Source organism: Balearica regulorum, chromosome 6 (genome assembly GCF_011004875.1).
Source record: "Balearica regulorum gibbericeps isolate bBalReg1 chromosome 6, bBalReg1.pri, whole genome shotgun sequence".
Taxonomy (NCBI): Eukaryota; Metazoa; Chordata; class Aves; order Gruiformes; family Gruidae; genus Balearica; species Balearica regulorum.
The window spans coordinates 34,892,570-34,910,514 of NC_046189.1; the positions used below are offsets into that span (position 1 = coordinate 34,892,570).

The following is a 17,945-nucleotide window of genomic DNA, read 5'->3' on the forward strand; positions in this document are numbered from 1 at the left end:
ATGTATTACAAAGGAGATTACATTTGTGTTGACACTACTATACTTCAAGATCAAAGGCACACACAGATTCAATGTTCTGTTCTTGTCCTTTTTGTTTCCCTCTATCTTTATGTGGCATTTGTTTTTTAAGCTCCTTTTCTCTTTGACAATGAAACATGAAAGCCACACTGGCTAACGTTTTGCCAAATAAGCACAAAGCTAACCCCATCTGAAAAAAAAAAACGCAGAGCCCATGAATTTTTAAAAGTTCATACATAATATATCATAAAAGTAGGATGAATAATATGGTGTATGGGCTTTAATAAAAAGCTCCTTGACCATTTCTCAGAGATTCTGAGATGTAATCAATACCCAAAAAGGTATCTTGGGGACATTGCTAAGATTTACGCTTTTTTGCACAGAGTGACGCTATCTGCTTACTACATCAACTGAGGACACAATATTGAATTTCAGAGAACAGAAAGAAGAAGAAGTATTGTTATCTGCCTCAACAGTGTTTCAATTCAGAGATCAGCTTTATGGCTCATCCCTGACATCAGACTTCAGAGGCGAAAAGGAGGGTTCCAAATGAGGGGTACAAGGACAGCACAAAAACTCACATGAATCTGAGCATCAGCAGTTCGAGATTGCATCAGGCTTCTGTTTCGTTCTATTTCTGAAAGCAAATCCCCAGATGAGAGGTCTAAGATGCGTGAATGGAGTTTCTGGGGGGGGGCAGAAGGGAATGAGCAAAGCATAAGCATTTGTCAAATATGCAGCAGATCAGCATTTTTAAAATTCCAAACTCTGCTGTTAAATTTCAAGGGAAATGAAGACCCCGCGGTAAAAGAGGATTTGTTCTAATTCAAAATGTTGCTCTTTGTGCTTACTTTGTCCAAGATTTCCTGTTTGCAGAACAGATCATTCTTCATCCAAAACAAACTCTACTTTTTCTTCTAGTCACTGTTTTGCAACTTATCATTACTTCACATGCAACAATGACAAATGAACGCGAGTCCCACCATTATCCACAGAGTTTGACAGGTTTCAGGAAAAAAGCATAAAAATGAACTACAAAATTAACATTTATAAATCAATCAACATGTTAATGTTGTTTTATTTACGAGCTGTTACACCTTGAGTGAATGATTGCAGAAGTGACCCTATTTTTAAACAGCATTGATCTGCTGAAGGCCTCCTTTGCACACATTTTAACTCAAAGTCATTAATGTCATCTGTTAGGAACAATTAATGTGAATAGAAAATAATTGCATTGGGGAACTAGGGACTCAGAGGATTTGTGCATTAATATTCACATGCTGTTCGATTATATACACACTTCTTTTTTCTGTTTTGCTTGGAAGGATGGCTAAGCTTGTGCCTTTTTCTTCATGCTCACCTGTATACTAATTACTAAGGCTTTCAGTGTGCATTAAGCCTGATTTGTTTTAATTGCAGTTTCAATAAAATCTGTGATTTATGTGAATGCCTTGGACGATGACTTCAAAAGAAGAAATATCTGCAGTCTTGTCAGTCATTGGACCAACATATCATGTAACAGGCAGTATGGATCTGACTCACAGCCTACTGAAATCAATGAAAAAGGACTTAAAAAACCCCAACAAACAAAAGGACTTTGGATCAGGCTCTTGTCATTTTCCCATTAATTCTCCAGGCTCGCAACCTGAGAGACCACATCTACCCCCTCCTCAGCATCAGGGTGCTCAGCTTGGAGGAACAAATGGTGCAGATTCTGCCAGGGCTCTTTGCCAGGGGGACCCTGCAAAGGATGCAAACCATGGAGACGTGTTGAGGCTGCCTGAGTGGCCCATCACCCTGTCCATCCAAAGAGCCTGGTCAAAGAGGGAAAAAGAATCTGTAGGCACAAAAGCCATTCCACACTGTGCGGTACTAGTAATGCAAGACAGTTCTCTGCAGGGCCCTGAAACATCAGTCACGCAGTATCTTATGCCCAGCTACTCTGCAGCCCGTTCTCCTGGTACCCACTGCAGAAATTCATCTCCTAGAGAAAAAAGCAGGTGGCCATTCCTACAGTCTGCTATCTGCATGCCGTGCTTCAGGCATCTATTCCAGACAATCTGGATATTTTTTTTAAAAAAACCCTACTAATCATAAATTTGAGAGTAATTTCTCAAGAGTTACATATTCACCCAGGTTTCCTCAGGAGATACTATCTGTTTCAGACAGATTATGGAAAATATTTTCAATGATCAATATTCTGTATAAGCATATCTTGTCCAATATAGCGTTGAATAGATTAAAATGCTACAAGCACTCAGTATCCAGTATACTTTTAATTATAAATATTAACTACATGGAGGCTGTGTGTTTTTTAACATTGGTGATGCCTATCGTCTAGTTATTCAGCATGCATCTTTTAAAGTGTTACTACTAGAGTTACTGTCAGGTGTTTGTTCAAGATTTAAGCTCCAGGTAAAATGCCTTCCCAAACTCACAGATTTACTGACTTAGTACATGTGTTATTCTTGAAAATAATTCCAACTGCATCGCTGAACACCCAGAGAGTTCCACTGTTTTCAGAATGAAGAGCCACTGATGTTATTAACAAGTTGTGTACGTGCTCTTTGCAGAGGAATTACTTACTTTCTCCAGTGGAATCAGTCACCTGATTTTTGCTTCCAGAGATATTTTAGTGGAAGTTAATATAGCCAGATCTGTGCATTAGAGATGATGACCGGGGATATCTGAGATGGATGAACATTTATATTTGAATGTCTATTTTCCCAGCAAAATTATCCTAGAAATGGCGCTATAGGAGTTTTACAGTTGTAAAACTGTCTTTCCATTTTTCCAGCAAGGCATTTGAAATAACTTAAATGGGAACATCTATGCATCTCAATAAGGGAAACTAAATATAACCCTATAATGTCATTCAATGGAATTTAGTGTGTTGCTGTTATTGTCCGTATTAGACATAAGAGCAGAGATTAGCTGAAGTGGAACAGGCAGAAAACAGAAATGATTTTTGGCCAGCGATAAGACATAACCCAGCAGAGCAGCTTGTAAATGGCTCAGAGTTACGGGGGTCCCTCCACGCTGGCTCAGTGATCAGAAGGGCTGGGCTGCACATGGGTAATGCTGTGTTTGAATCATCTTTGCTAGCATTAAACTCTGACTCTATAAAACTATAATAACAAAGGTGAATCAGCAGACTAAAATGATTAACAAAGAACTAAAGTGTGTTCTCAAGATGTATAATGTGATTATATTTCTGTATCCAACAAAAGATCATCACATTGGGAATATTCTCCCCCCACACACATATGCAAATAAGCTAACAGACACACAGCCAGCACAATGACTAGCATTAACAAACAGCATAACAAAGTTTGAGATCATTAATTAAATATAGTCACACGGCACTGAAGCAAATCATTCAATTACAAAAGAAAAATGGTAAGAAAATTGTTTTTCTTTCATTTATTTTTTCTTTTTACTTCTCCATTTTCTAATTCAAAAATGGAAAAGACTACTAGTTGTTAAAAGAAACTCATCAATGATCCATTTAAAATCAAGTAACAGATTGTGCTATCTATCTTGATTCTGATTTCTTCTCAGATACGCAAAATGTACTGTGTCCTTTATGGTTATTTTCACATGACAGTCACATAACTAGATCAAGGAGTTACTGCTGCTTTGAAAACTGTACAATATTAAAATCACTGTTGATGCTATCATGATGCAATGCAACAAACGGTAGACCACAGCCCAGAATGACTTCCACAGAGAAGATCACATCAGTTTAAATGAATACTTAAATATGAAACTGAAGAGTTACAATTATAAATTCAAGTCACCTGCCTCATTTGTTGGTGCCCTATATAACAGTAAGGGGAAACTGGGCAATATTTGTACATGGTGGGGAACATCTGGGCCCCTCTGAGCACAGGAAACCACCAGGAGCACTGGATTGCAGAAAAGGAAACTCTTATGGAAGTGAATACGGCATGGGCTGGGCCAACTTGCTTGGAAATGACCCTGTACTGAGTACTGCCAGGGCAGGTGCAGACAAATGTTCATAGCATCTTGGCTGGATGGGACCCATGTCTCTACAGAAAGTGGGAGCTGAGAGGTACAGAGGCCAGGGCAGAGCAGAAAGGGCCTCCCTGGTGCTGCCTGTGACCAGCAGCAGCAAAGCTCCTCCTTCACCTGTGAGATTGATGCAGAAAAGGCCGTGCCCTTTGTGACTCAATGTCAAGATTAACTCATGTAACTCACATAAAAAATAAAACCCAAGCAATTGATAATTTAGGTGGAAACCTATTATATCAAGCGCAATAGGAAATACAATTATCTGGCAGGCAGATAACCAATCCATCAAATAGTAGGCCAGTTCCCCCTCACCCCAGCAGCATCCTTATTAAGGCTTTCTAGGAAGATAAAAGAAGGCTACTACCTGCTGGCACGAGGCAATATTACAGAGAGACTCTCCGAACTATTGTGCCTCTTGACTGTATCTGTGCAGAATATCTATCAGTTCCTATCTCCTTTTTGAAACGTCTAATGGCCTGCAGCATTGCCAGAACAATTTTCAATGAATTATGCCAAACTGTACACGGTTCTCCAATATTGGATGAGTTAATTGCTATTAAATCAATTGGCTTTGTTTTTCTCACATGAGCCAAAGTCCATCATTCACAAGAAAGAAATTCTCTCTCTAGGTTCCAAGGAGACATTTTCATCCTGGCACTCTGCGCCAGAGCTGTAAATGTTTGTTTGGTGCACATGGCCTCCTCCCGTCTTTGCTGTTATCTGGGGCATCACAAACCTGAAAAGGCATCCTCTGAACTGCTCTCCTATATAACTCGGCCATTGTCACTGGACTGGCAGGGAATACCTTTTCTGCAGCCTTCACACCACTCATTTTTAATAATCCTCTGCACAAAGAAGATTCCCCTCCAGTCCACAGGCAGCGACATCACCACTCTGATTCTGCCCCTGTTAATAAGTCTTAGTAACTCTACCAAAAACATGCAAAAATATGTATAACACAAGAAGAGTGCTGATATGCTGATCTCTTTATAGGTGTGAAAGAGGCTCATGAAAGACAAGAGCTCTTTCTAGCTGACTTTTTTTCACAGTCATCTGACCTGTCTCACTCTTCCTCTTCCCTTGTTCGTCTTTAAATGCTACATCCCTCAGAAGCAGAGAGCAGCTATGAATTAATCACATCTAGGATGAGCTTTAGTTTCAAGGGTCTTACAGAAATAGTATTCTATACTACATTTCCAACACATTAGAAGACAGAAGCCCAACAAAAGAAAAAAAATATGATTAGGTATGCAATTTATGTACTACTAGTTTATGCAGAAATATAATATGCCATGAAACTAAATCTTTATTCTTTTAGTCCCTAGATACACTGCAGAGGGGATGTTCAGCTGGAGATGAGAAACCATCCTTCACCTATTCCATCAGAAGTTACCTAGATTAAGAATATGCAGTATTCAAAGAATGAAGCGTGAACTTCTCATACACTAAATAGTCTGAAATAAAGGAGAAAGTTAAGTATAAGGAAAAAATAATAAACCCTCTGAAAGTAGAAACAGATTTTTCTTTTAGACAAATCAGAGTTTGTAACACATATGCTTTTGACATATAGTAATTCTGCTTTCTAAAGAGAGCAGAACAAGTGGTTGTCAACAGAAAACAGCCAGATATGAACCAGAAGTGAAGGCTGCAAAAAGATGCTTCCATTTTATTCAATTCTAGTAATCACTAACATAGGAAATGTACTTGCAATTATGCTTTCCATTTTCACAGTTTGTAATGGCAATAGCAATTGTTATACTGAGCACTTTCCACTAGTTAACCAGCTTGCTAAGGAATTTGCCTTCATCGTTCCAGCTGCTTGTGAAGAAAGGCAGCTTCCCAGTAGATTTCTTGTGCATGGTATATGCCATCCCAGATTCCTTTTTATCCTTCTATCCTTTAGGGTAAATTCAAGGACATTTCACAGTGGAAATAGCCATGCTTTTTTCCTTGTAATTCTCTAATAATTTGCTTTGCAATCATCATTTATCCTAACAGTGTGAAGTTACTTCTGACTGTGGCTATTTCTTATAAATATTTTATATGAAGTCCAGCATTACGGTGGTTCAGCTGCAGAATACAGTGTGCCTTTAAGAAGCATTCCTGTCCTTTTTACCACTTTTCACCAGTGCCTTTACATGAAATAAGGTCCACTATGCACAATCATATTTCTGTATTTCTGCCTAGAAATAAATGGTTAATAATGTGGTTTTTTTTTGTTTTTTTTTTTTTTTTTTTTTTGTGCCAGTTCTGGGAATAAAACATGGCCTTATCTATAAGCTACATAAGAACATCCATATAGGTGTATGTCTCTAGATTTTCACAAGTGTGTTAAAAAGAGAACAAGTTTTAAAGGATGAGGAAATAAGAAAACAACTGTTATTCCTAGGGGAAAAAAAAAAAAAGTTCAGCATTTTCAAAGGAAGAAACACTAGGTTCAGATACTAACTTTTCTTGCTCTCAGCATTAGAGGAGCATTCTGAGTCCATGTTCACATTCACTGATAGTAACATGACAACAATTTTTCTGGATTTATATCTTTTGTTTATAAAATTTGTTACACGTTTACAGGTTTGACTATATGATATTATTTCACAATGAATATTTAGATTCATATTTTCACCTGTACATATAGCAACCATGATCAATCGATCTGTACCAAAATTTTGCATCAAGCAGCCAGGGAAAAGAAAATGGCAAAGTATCAGTGAAGCATAGGAGCAAATAGAGGTTCACCACAGTCCTCTTCTGGCCCTGCTCTTTTGCTGCAGAACATCCCCTAGAGAAAGTGAATGAAGCTCTGCAAGATGGATAACGGGAGTTTGTCACAGGAGCCACCTAGGAGAACATGTGATATGCAGTCAACTTATCAAGTAACGCCTTTCTCCTACTGTTGAGCCATGTTTAACCATGTACAGGAATGGGGCTAAAATTGGAGTGAGAAACTAACAGCCTTTGACTGTTTAAAATACTCCTCCCTTGCCCAAAATACTTATATGCTCATCACTTCTTAGACCTCTAGAAGCTATTAATACACCTGGGGGCAGGCAAGAACATCTAACTTCTGATTATAAAGCTAATGCATCACACTAAACTATTTTCTATTTCTGTGTTGCTACAGGCACCATTTCCAACAGACCAAGCCATTAATGAAGATACTTGATATTTGGCAAAAGCGTGTAACATGAAACGTTATGCAGCTCAGTCTGGAATAGGCAAAGCAACTCAGAGCTGGAGTATTGTATTTAGTAGGAACACGTATGCTGTCTTTCATATTTAATATTCTGTTCTTTCTTCAGGTCTGTCTCACAGGTTAGCTAAAATTAGTTTGCCCTATATGTTGCTGCTAGAGTTCTCGATAGCTGTATTGCAGGAGACTTAGTACTATAGCTGGTTGGATTTATTTTTGGTGGGAGGAGGGTGTTAGTACACGGTAAGTGAACCCCAGGATAACTCTTACAGTGGTATGAGCACGCAGTTGGAGACTGTTATTTATTGGTCTTACCTACAGCTGTGTAAAATATAGGAAACAATTGCAAATGTGCAGTATTGCTCAGTGGTAATAGGAGGGAGAGTTATACATAAAATGGATATTAAAGGATTAACTGTACAATACATTTCAGTAAGATAAATAAGTTCTTAGTACAAAAAAAGGAAGTTTCCAGGTATTCCAGAAATTTCAAGTGCAGTGGATTTGAATTTTCCATTAATCTAATAAAAATACTTCCATGAAAGTTCTAATTTGGTATTTTCCATTTGTTTTTGTTGGTTTTCCCTCCTACTAGGCTGACTTTGCTAAAAAACCTCGAAGCCTGGTGATACAGAAGGTGCTAGACTTTAAATTCAAACTCAGTATTAATAGTGGTTTGTCAATTTTGCTGGCAAATCCTCCAGGCGAGTTTACTGAGACTTAACTGACAACATCCAAGACAACGTACAAGGGTATGATATTACAAACATTTGTATGGAAGATTAGGGTGCTAAAACTACATCAGAAAATCCTGTTAACAAGGCAAATCCAGCACAAAAAATAAAACAAAGGTTTCACTCGTGTCTGCTTCAGATTTTCCAGGCTTGCTGCTCTCTGTTATTATCGAGCCATCCAGAGATGGCAAAACCCAGTGAATTAGATTCCAAAGTAACTCAGAAGGTTGGAAACTTATATCCTAGGGTATAAATTGGGAAGTATTAAGCAGAAATTTGATGCATAAACATAAATAACATAATCTCTCTGTATTCTTCAGAGAATTGACAACATTAATGTAAGCCTAAAATTACTCCTGTTCCAAATCCCTTAGTTTTATTAATTTTTATAAACTGCTTGAAATAAAAGTTACACTGAAAGACACAAAGTAATCCTCTCTGATCCTAGTTTTCATTTTATAGCTCTATCAGTGTTTTCAAGCTCTGAGACTCCGAAGTGTTAGTTCTCATTTTAATAGCACTACGGTAGGAGTCTGTAAATATTACAGTAATGACAAAACGAGCTAATTTAATTTCTGAGGAAAATGTATGTATAAAGTTCCCTGTGGTTTGTAATTATTGTAAAGTCAACAGTTTACATCAATGACCTGGTAATCAGCTAGTCAGAATGTAAATAATTAATGAAATAAATGTTTTCAATGAGCATGCTCATGGAAGACTTGTTGGAGCATGGTAAAACAGCAGTTTTGTAAGAATAGTACTGTAGAAGAGTCGAGCCTCATATTAAGTACATATTTGCATTTTGTTTCTTATTAATTTGATACAAAACAATAAATGCTTTTTGTATATACCTTTCTATTGACCTCATACTAATATGTTACTTCCACTTTGCTACGTGAATGCCAACATCATGTAGGTGCTATGAATCATGGGAACATCACAGAGCGAAAGGCAGAACCCTGCACACCCTGACACCTTCTCTTGTTACATTGCTCGCAAACAAACCCATTTCTTCTTACCAGTTCAGCATGGTTAGAATCAGTCTGGGAAACAACTTTATACTGAACTCCTGTGACAAGGAAGAACTACACCATTAATCTTTTACAGCATGCCCTACACATGCTATCTATGCTTCTGCAGTAAAAAGGTGGGCTGTTTTTTATTATTTCACTGTATTTAAGAAATCCTTTAACCTGAAAACACAGAGAAAAAGTACTGATGTTTTGGTCTCACTTATACAACAAGCATTGCATTATCAATCATTATCTGATTAAATGCTACTCACTAATTTCAACATGCTGCTAAATTGCTGATACTATGACAGTCAGTGATATTCCTGGTAGCACAACATAATTTTGGTCTTTGTCTTTGTGATTCCTACAGTTTAAAATTCATTTTCACATTCACTTTCTGACTATGCCCCAAAATCATCTAAAGGAATTAGGCAGACCTCAGTACGATCTTGTTATTGACATTTATGTTGATCGATGTTGGCTCTTACAGAATTGGAATCTACAGATCAATTCCCTTATTAGATTCGTTCTCAGTGCTGCCATGATCATTTTATCACAGAAGCTGCTGCCATCAAATGCTGCTTTATCACTTTATAATGGGATAAGCTGAAGCTTTCCTCTAGCATATAGTTCGAATTGAAAACTGAGCTTTAAATATTTCGTTCACAGATTTTAAAAAATACCCTTATTAACTGCATATGTCTATTTTAAAAGCTATTTTAAACTCGATTTACCTAACCAGTAATAATTTTTGCCCACAAGAAAATTCCAGTTCTCAGGGTGGTAAAAAAAAAAAAAGGCTAACACTGGAGACTGCCCTGGATATATTAATCACTTTCTTCCAGCTGAGTGTACAAGTCAGATGCGAGAAAAAAATAAGGCTAAGAATGAAGATATGACAGAAAAAAAGAAATGGTCTCAGGAATGGTAAGTAGCATTAAGTGAACACACCAACACACCTGCAAGCACTCAGAAAGCACACAGAACAAATACATACACGAGTTTTCTCGCAAGTGTTTTATCTGGTTTTGAAAATATGCAGGGCCATGGTATTTTTGTAAGAGTGGTGTTACAGCTCCTGTTGAGAGAGGAGTTCATCACATTAATTTAAATCTCCGATAAAATAAATTAGCTTTTTTATTGCCAGGTTGAACTACAGGGCTATGATTGTTATGTATTGCTACAATCTAAGTCTTAATGGCATTTTAGCCCTGTGGTGGTCAAACAGAAACCATTTCAAACCTTCTAAAGGCTATTAAAACATGTGCAGATGTCTGGAAAATTAATACTATTATCTAAGTCTAACCTTTTGCCTGTAGGAGGAAAAGGAGAGAGAAGGCTCAGGGAAGATGTTTTAGATCAATACATGGCAACTGAGGAGGGTAAGCACTGTTTCACGTGGAAGTTCATTGGCTGTAAGCAGGTGATTCAAGTGAGCAGATTCATCCTTATTTGGATTTCATTGAAATCATTCATTTACTCAGAAAAATAATTTAAGAGAGATGAGCATAATTTTTACAGTCCTTCCTCACTGCTGTTTCCAAGGTCCAGCAAGCTAGGCACCGGAAAGGTTCATTCATTTAAATGACAAGAGCACGAATTTGTCAAGGTTAATGTTGAACAAGCCATATTTTCCTTGCCTCAGTATTATGCATTTAAAAGGTTTCTCCATCCCTCCACTCTTTTTTTTTTTTTTGTGTGTGTGTAATATTGTTGAAATGTCACATGAACTGAAAGGAGTTTAAAAGTAGGAGGGGGGTTTCAAGAAACACTTTTATCATTAGTTTAAGGCTTTTACATACATATTTTCTCCCCAATTCTACTGCATTGTTTGTGGCTCTGACAGAATAATTTCAAATAAGGAGATGCTTTTTAGGAAGGTTTTCTTGAATACCTTTATACAAGGTACTTTATTCTATCCTTACTTGATAGTACTTACTTGAGGTATGGTTTAGAAAGAATAAATGGGCAGATTCCCAGCTGGTAAGAATGATTGACTCCACTTCTTGTAACAAAATTAAAAGAATTTCTGCCAGGTCCAGGAATTGTCCCATAGACTTCCCAAACTTTTGCTGCTTTTCAGAAACAAAGCTTCTAGAGTGTCACAGTATGCCTATGTTGTGGTATTTCATTCTTAAGTCTCAAATCTGACCACAAGATCTCCAAATGGCAGTTGAAGTTCTGCAACATTTATTCTGATATAGAAAAATCACAGGGCAGGACCGAGTACAACTCTGTAGACCTGATGATCTGAATAAGCATCTCAAATCCTGGCTTCAGATCTCTGTAATTCCACTGACCTACTCTGGAGCAGTGAGAAACCGCAGAATGGTCTCACAATCAGTCTGGCCATGCAAGCCAAGAAATCTTAGTAAGGCTGAAACCCAGGTGAGGTGGGAGAGGCAGCGCGGGTACCAACAAGAAGGGCGCACCATACTGGACAATGAGGATACAGACCTGCACTGCCTGTGTTCATCTGCACCTCACTCCTATTGCTGCAGCCAGCAGGAATACCAGGAAATGAAAAACTAGAAATGTCAGTCATTGCTCCTGGGCCAAACCGTGCTCTTACAAGGGAAGGCACAGTGCCCTCTAAGCTCTATTTCGGACCTGGAATGGCCTTGGGAGTCCCAGGCCATGCCATACGATGACATTGAAGAGAGTCCCCTCTCCCATCCTGTGACTGGGATCAAAAAAGCAGCTGTGAGTGCTCAGAAGTAGCGGTGCCAACACTTGATCAGAAATCTGTGCCCTTGTGAATTGATTGTTTTTTCATAGTAGATAAAAGCAGGGCTTAGGAGGTATTATAAAGGAATTTCAAAAGGGGTCAGCTCCCAGTTTGGCACCAAATAAGTAGCCAGACTTTTAGAAGAGCTCAGTACAATGCCTGAACACCTGAAAGTCTGGTCCCATGGGCATGAAGGACCTAAAGACCTAAATTAAAGGTTAATTCCATTTGTTATTCCCTCATGAACCGGTGTAGACTGGTAACAGAGCTGTGAGTACCCATACTTCTAATTATTGTCAAGATCTCCTAAGGATCATTTAGTGGAATAAATTTAAGTGAGCCTCTAAAATACAGTGCTCATCTCTGATTCATGTTCACACTTGCAGTATCTATAATGCATAATAATTGTGCCTAGTCCTGTGCCTGTATCTACTGTACAGGAAAAATATGCAAGGCTTGTTTAGAGAAAAAAACTGAGTTAAGAGTAAGTGATAGGAAACTTAAAAAAAATTAATAGATGGAGCATTTCTGCTTTTAAAATATGACTGAATATAAAAATTTAGAATCAAAACACCACAAAATTAAGTAGTTCATCTCTGAAACTGTATACCAGAAAGATGAACTGAAGAGTGGGTGTATATTCAAGATTTTTAAAGCACTGATATTAATTCAAGATGCCATTACTTTGGCAGTCTGGTTTCCATACTTCTAATGCAGCAAGATGGAGTTTAATTCATAATGTTGAAGATGCCCTTGTAATGCACACAGGACACAGACAAATCACTGCTCCTCCCTGCACCCAGACATTGGTTAGTGACTAATGAAACACAGCTTGCTCACATCCAGAAGAAGAAATGAGCATGAATGCAATCTAAAAATGCTAAAAATACAGAAAGACTCGAATCTGTCAATATCACATTGTTAAAGATTTAATGACAAAGGTACCTTTTCCTTTTAGCTTGTCCTTATCAAGAGGATGGTAATTTAAGAGTTAAGGCACTAATGGACTCTTCAGTTTCACTGAGCACCTACGTGCTGATTTTATCTTGCAATACAGTATTTCACATTCTCAGCGAAGTCAACAGAGATTTAGTCAATAGTGTCATGGCCTTTGGATGAGGATTTGAATCTTACCAGTATCCAAACCATCATTAAAGAAGATAGGTCATTTGGGAAACAAAGGAGAGCATTAGTAAAATTCAATACTAAAAGATGGGGTTGGTTCAGTAGGTGTTTTATGATTCATTATGAATAGCATTTTATTCTAATTACCACTCCTTTCTTCTATGAGCAGTATCCAAAGAGTATACAAAACATACAAAGTATATCACAGGAGAATAACAGATGGCAACAGAAAATACCTATTGAGTAATCTTATGTGCTATAAACCACTTAGAACAATGTTAGTTTGATGCATTTGATGGAATGTATAATTTAAAATTACTAGCAAATTACACTGACCTGATATAATCTGAACAGCTTAAATGTTACCAAGTAGAGTACTTATTGGCACACCTGTTTTTAAGTAAAAGAGCCATAATTCTATATTGCTTCAGGTCTGCAAAGAGTCACTACACTTAAATAAGAGTAACAAAACAAGTTATAAAGTAAAATATAAATGAAGTTTTATATCACAGATGAAATTAATGCTTTATCTATTGTTTTTGTTTCACATACACACAATTTTGCAGTTATCCTTCATTTAAGTTTCAAGGTCTTAAGAAAACAAAACTGAACTACATACTTAGCTCCATTAGTGCAATAAGAAGAAAATGACACATCTGTAATAATAATGGTTATATTTCTATACTGCTTTAGAATTTTAATAGATTCCCACTTTACCACAACAAGAAGCAGTCCTCTAAATATTTGAATCATTTAGTTTTATGCATTCTTTTGGTATTTCATTTGGGAGTTATGGAGTGTGAAATATGCACCATGATGAGAAAACAATTATCTAGCACACCTGTTGTTTGTGCATATTGTATTTAAGCAGGGCTTGCAGTGGCTACTGTTTTATTCCACTGTGAAATCCAAAATGGGGAGGCTTTAAAAGTTGACTTGATGACATGAACTTACACTTTTATATGTAACACATGGCTTGTACTTACCACTTCCCATACTGTGATAACATTAGAACAAATCCATGCTAATTTTTGCTACCAGAATGTTAGTGAGAAAGATTTCTCCATTTAGAAAGTAAATCTGAATGAATGACTCTTGAGTTGAATACACCAAATGTATTAAAAAAAAATAACTGTAAACTTCAAAACCAGAAACATATCAGAAAAAAAAATTGATCTGTTGGTCCCACAAAACATAAACACATGAGTAACTCATAGAGTTTTCACAAAGTTCACAATCTAGAATAAAGGCTGCCTCTACCCAGTCTCTATACTTAGACTTGACCATTTACGCAGGGCTTTACATGAGAAGTTGCTAATACATCTTGCTAATACATTCAGCAAACAGAGCAGGCTGAAACAGCACCCAACAGGTTAAGCATTGTTATAGGTTAAATATAACTGCATGAAATAAAAAAAAAAAAGCTTATCTTTTTGATGCTTAGAAGCTTGAAGCACAGGGCAAGTTTGGAAAGAATATAGCGATTCTATTTTGTGGAACTCCTTCCTTTTTTCTTAAATTTATTCCCATAGTGAACATACAGAATAGTAGGAAAATTCATGAAAAACATTCTTGTACTTAAAGACTCTGCCCACATACTTGCTTAGGGTTTCAAATGCCTTATTGGATTCCTGCCATCATGTGTATCATCACTGATAATAAAAATCTATGCACAAAATAAAGAGAAATCTATGGTTCACCCAGTGTCAGCTGCGTATTTTTCTTTGTCTAAAAATTAGGCAGTAAAATCTTACTTTTGTTGTTAAGGCCTGTCACACCAGGACAGCCCCACAGTTTTCTTGACACATGCTTAGTCTGAAAAACTGTCTGTGCTCCTCAGAACAATGACTATATATTTCTTCAAAACTTAAAAAATATTGCTGTCCTCAGTCAAAATCATTCATAAATATTTCAACAAAGATCACTTGTGGCTTTCCTGAAGATTATTTGCTCATTTGATTTACTGTTTTTGGTATCTCCGTAGCAATTTATTATCATAGGAAAATAGAAAAAGCTCATTTTTAGATTTGGTATCTGAAAATTATATATTTAAAATTGTATCACAAAATGTCATGTTTGTGATATGGAAAGCCTTTCAGTGCTTTTCTTTGGAACCTCTCAAGGCTAGTTAAAGTACTGGGACACAGAAAATTATAGCAGTTGGGGGTAATTTTCTCTTAAAAGCATTATCATTCTCATCAGATCTACATGCCTATTGAGTTTTAGTTAATATTTTCTTTTCGTTTGAAAGCAAATTGGTAAGAATTTAGGTGCGAAATAAGGGACAACAGTCTAACAAGAAGGGATACCACCAAACACAAATTACAGATGGAGCAGACCTGTCAGGTCAGTTGATCTAGCGCCCTCATAATAAAACACTGTTCTCCACTGAACCTTCTAGCTGTGCTTTGTTTGCTTTAGTTTTAAATGTTGTGAGAGGTAATGCCCTACCTCTCCTCTCAGATATCATGCCACAAAATCTGTAACAAAAAATTTTGTGACGTTCCTTTATCAGCCTGGATTAGATTTAGATCCAGCAAATCATTTTGGCAAATGTTTTATTTTAAGAATGAAAGTTTTATAGTCTCTCTAGTCAGAAAACAGCACATCAGGATTCCCCCATGTTATAGACTGGTGTTCTTGAGGGACAAGAACAGCCACCTCAGCCGTTTTGCTGAAGGGATCTCACAAAGCTTCTTGGAGGTCTACACATCACGGCATGATTTACCTGCTTACAAGCATAAGTCCCTGAAACTAGAGATTGCCTGTAGAGAGCCACTGCTGCAGATGACATCAAGTGATTCTCAGCGCGCTCCCAAAAATCTGCTTATCTCAGAGCAGACCTTCCAGAGCTGGCTGGATATCAGATATCAGCCTAATTCTTCCAGGTATTAGGCTGCTGCCATTCATTCAGGCTACTTCCTTTTCTTCTCTCATCACTGACTTTGGTCATCTATTCATCTAACCAGTAGGCTATCATGAACACTTTATTTCTGTAATCTTTCTTTCGCATATACTTGGAGCTGCAAACAGGGCAAGTAAGAAATATGGTTTATAATGTATTATTACATGTTGATGATTTAAGCTGAGATGAAATAGATATTTGAAGCTTTATTTTTCAGTCTTCTCAGCTGTTAGTGGTGAGTGAGCACGATAGAAATAGAAAGTAGGCACCAGTTTACTAAGATAATGCAAGACTGGAAATAATGATATCAGCATCTTCACACGAAGAAATGTTCCTTTAATTTGTTCTTGAAAGTCTCAAAAATCTTTGAGTGTTCCTTACTAGAGCACTATCTTGATTCCTGATACACAGAAGCATTCTTACCATTTCTAACTGCTACAAGACTGGATGCTCTTTCTTGGGACAGGATCTTCATGACAGTAATTGTGCACCTGTGGTGGCCTTCATCTGGAGAAAGCACTCCAGCACAGCTATGGCCTGAAATGTTTTCAGAACTGCAAATGGTGTAAAAACCACTACCTCACTTCTTAGTAGGTGATCTACTGGCAACGTAATTCTTGGACTAAGTTTAATGTACTAGTTTAAACATAATATATCTCAAACATTTAAATTTAGGTGACTACCTTTTTGTTTGTTGATACAGCCCTTGAGATTGTCATAACTTTTTAAGCAGTTTTCCATTACTTCTGAAACCAGTAGCAGATCTGAAATTAATTTCTCCTTCAAGCCACCAGTCCTGATGCCTAAGTAAGTAAATATTACTACAGAGACTGCAACACCTAATTTATACTTATATGTTTACTGAAGAGAAAAGGACAGAGTTTGTTCTGGAGCTGGAATTTTTCAGAAGATTTGCAGATAAGAGTACCCTGACAATCTGATGGATACAAAGGATCAAATGTGAAGTAAGAAAATAAGTAGGTCAGCTGCAGGAGTTCGAAAACTTCAAATACAATTTGCTGATCTTGGTCTCAAGGCTGCCCACTCTCTGAAGAGCCCAGAGGCACAAGGCAGGACCAGTAGCTGGCATCTGTCAGCTGGGAATTATGCCGCTGCTCAGCATATAATGATCCAGTTATTTAAATATACTTTGGACTGGTGACAAACTGTTTTCTAATGGTGTATGATGATCTTTAGGTTTAATTTCAAACCCTCAGATACTTACTTTCTGAAATACTTAAAACATTTCATATATTTGACTGCTGTAAAGCAATGCAACTTCACTTTTAACCTTCTGCATTCAGACGACATCATGTCTAACAATGTCTGAACCTGAGGTCAGATTCTGAGGCCAGATATTCCATCTCCTTTTGTCAGGTGTTAGGGCAATTAATTGTCCTCTGTTTCTTCCCATATATAATAATGTCATTGGTGCAATTTACCCGTTCCTGCTAAGCTGTACAACTGTTTCCATCCAAGTATGCACAGCTATACTCTATCTCATATGTCAGGGCATAGTTGTCAGGTTATTAACAGAGCTAATATCAATGCAGTTATAACAGAGTGGTTATTATTTAAATTGACTTTCTGAGAATTCAGTGGACTGTGTTGTAGTATTCTAGACAAAATTTTAGACATAAAATTAAACAATATGTGGATGGTCCATGAGCAATAAATGAAAGTCATCTAGCTGGAGAAGAAACACAAGGAGAAAATAGATGCTTCAAGAGTGCTCCCTGATAAAGCAGAATTTTTATAATGGAAATAAAATGGCAATGAAAATATAGGATCAGAGATACTGTAAATCTTATGATTATAGAATCATAGAATCATAGGATGGCCTGGGTTGGAAGGGACCTTAAAGATCATCTAGTTCCAACTCCCCTGCCATAGGCAGGGACACCCTCCACCAGACCAGGTTACTCAAAGCCCCATCCAACCTGGTCTTGAACACTTTCAGGGAAGGGACATCCACAACTTCCCTGGGCAACCTGTGCCAATGCCTCACCACCCTCATAGAGAAGAATTTCTTCCTAATCTAAATCTACCATCTTTCACTTTAATGATGTCATGGTCTAACCCCAGCCAGCAACTAAGCACCACACAACCACTCGCTCACTTCCCCCCCTGGTGGGATGGGGGACAGAATCAGAAGAGTAGAAGTGAGAAAACTTGTGGGTTGAGATAAAGACAGTTT

General features: G+C 37.4%; 1 protein-coding gene across 7 annotated transcripts in view; it reads right to left on the minus strand.

The window, feature by feature from the left end:
• Positions 1-17,945, minus strand: part of NCKAP5 (NCK associated protein 5) — a 395,279-nt gene that overhangs the window by 68,446 nt on the left and 308,888 nt on the right. For all 7 annotated transcript variants that reach the window (XR_012836176.1, XM_075757174.1, XM_075757171.1 and 4 more), the window contains one exon: positions 600-704. Coding sequence is in view for 6 of the 7 variants with exons in the window: in XM_075757174.1 (XP_075613289.1) it covers positions 600-704 (105 nt within the window). In the remaining variant the exon portion in view is untranslated. The remainder of the gene's footprint in view (positions 1-599; positions 705-17,945) is intronic.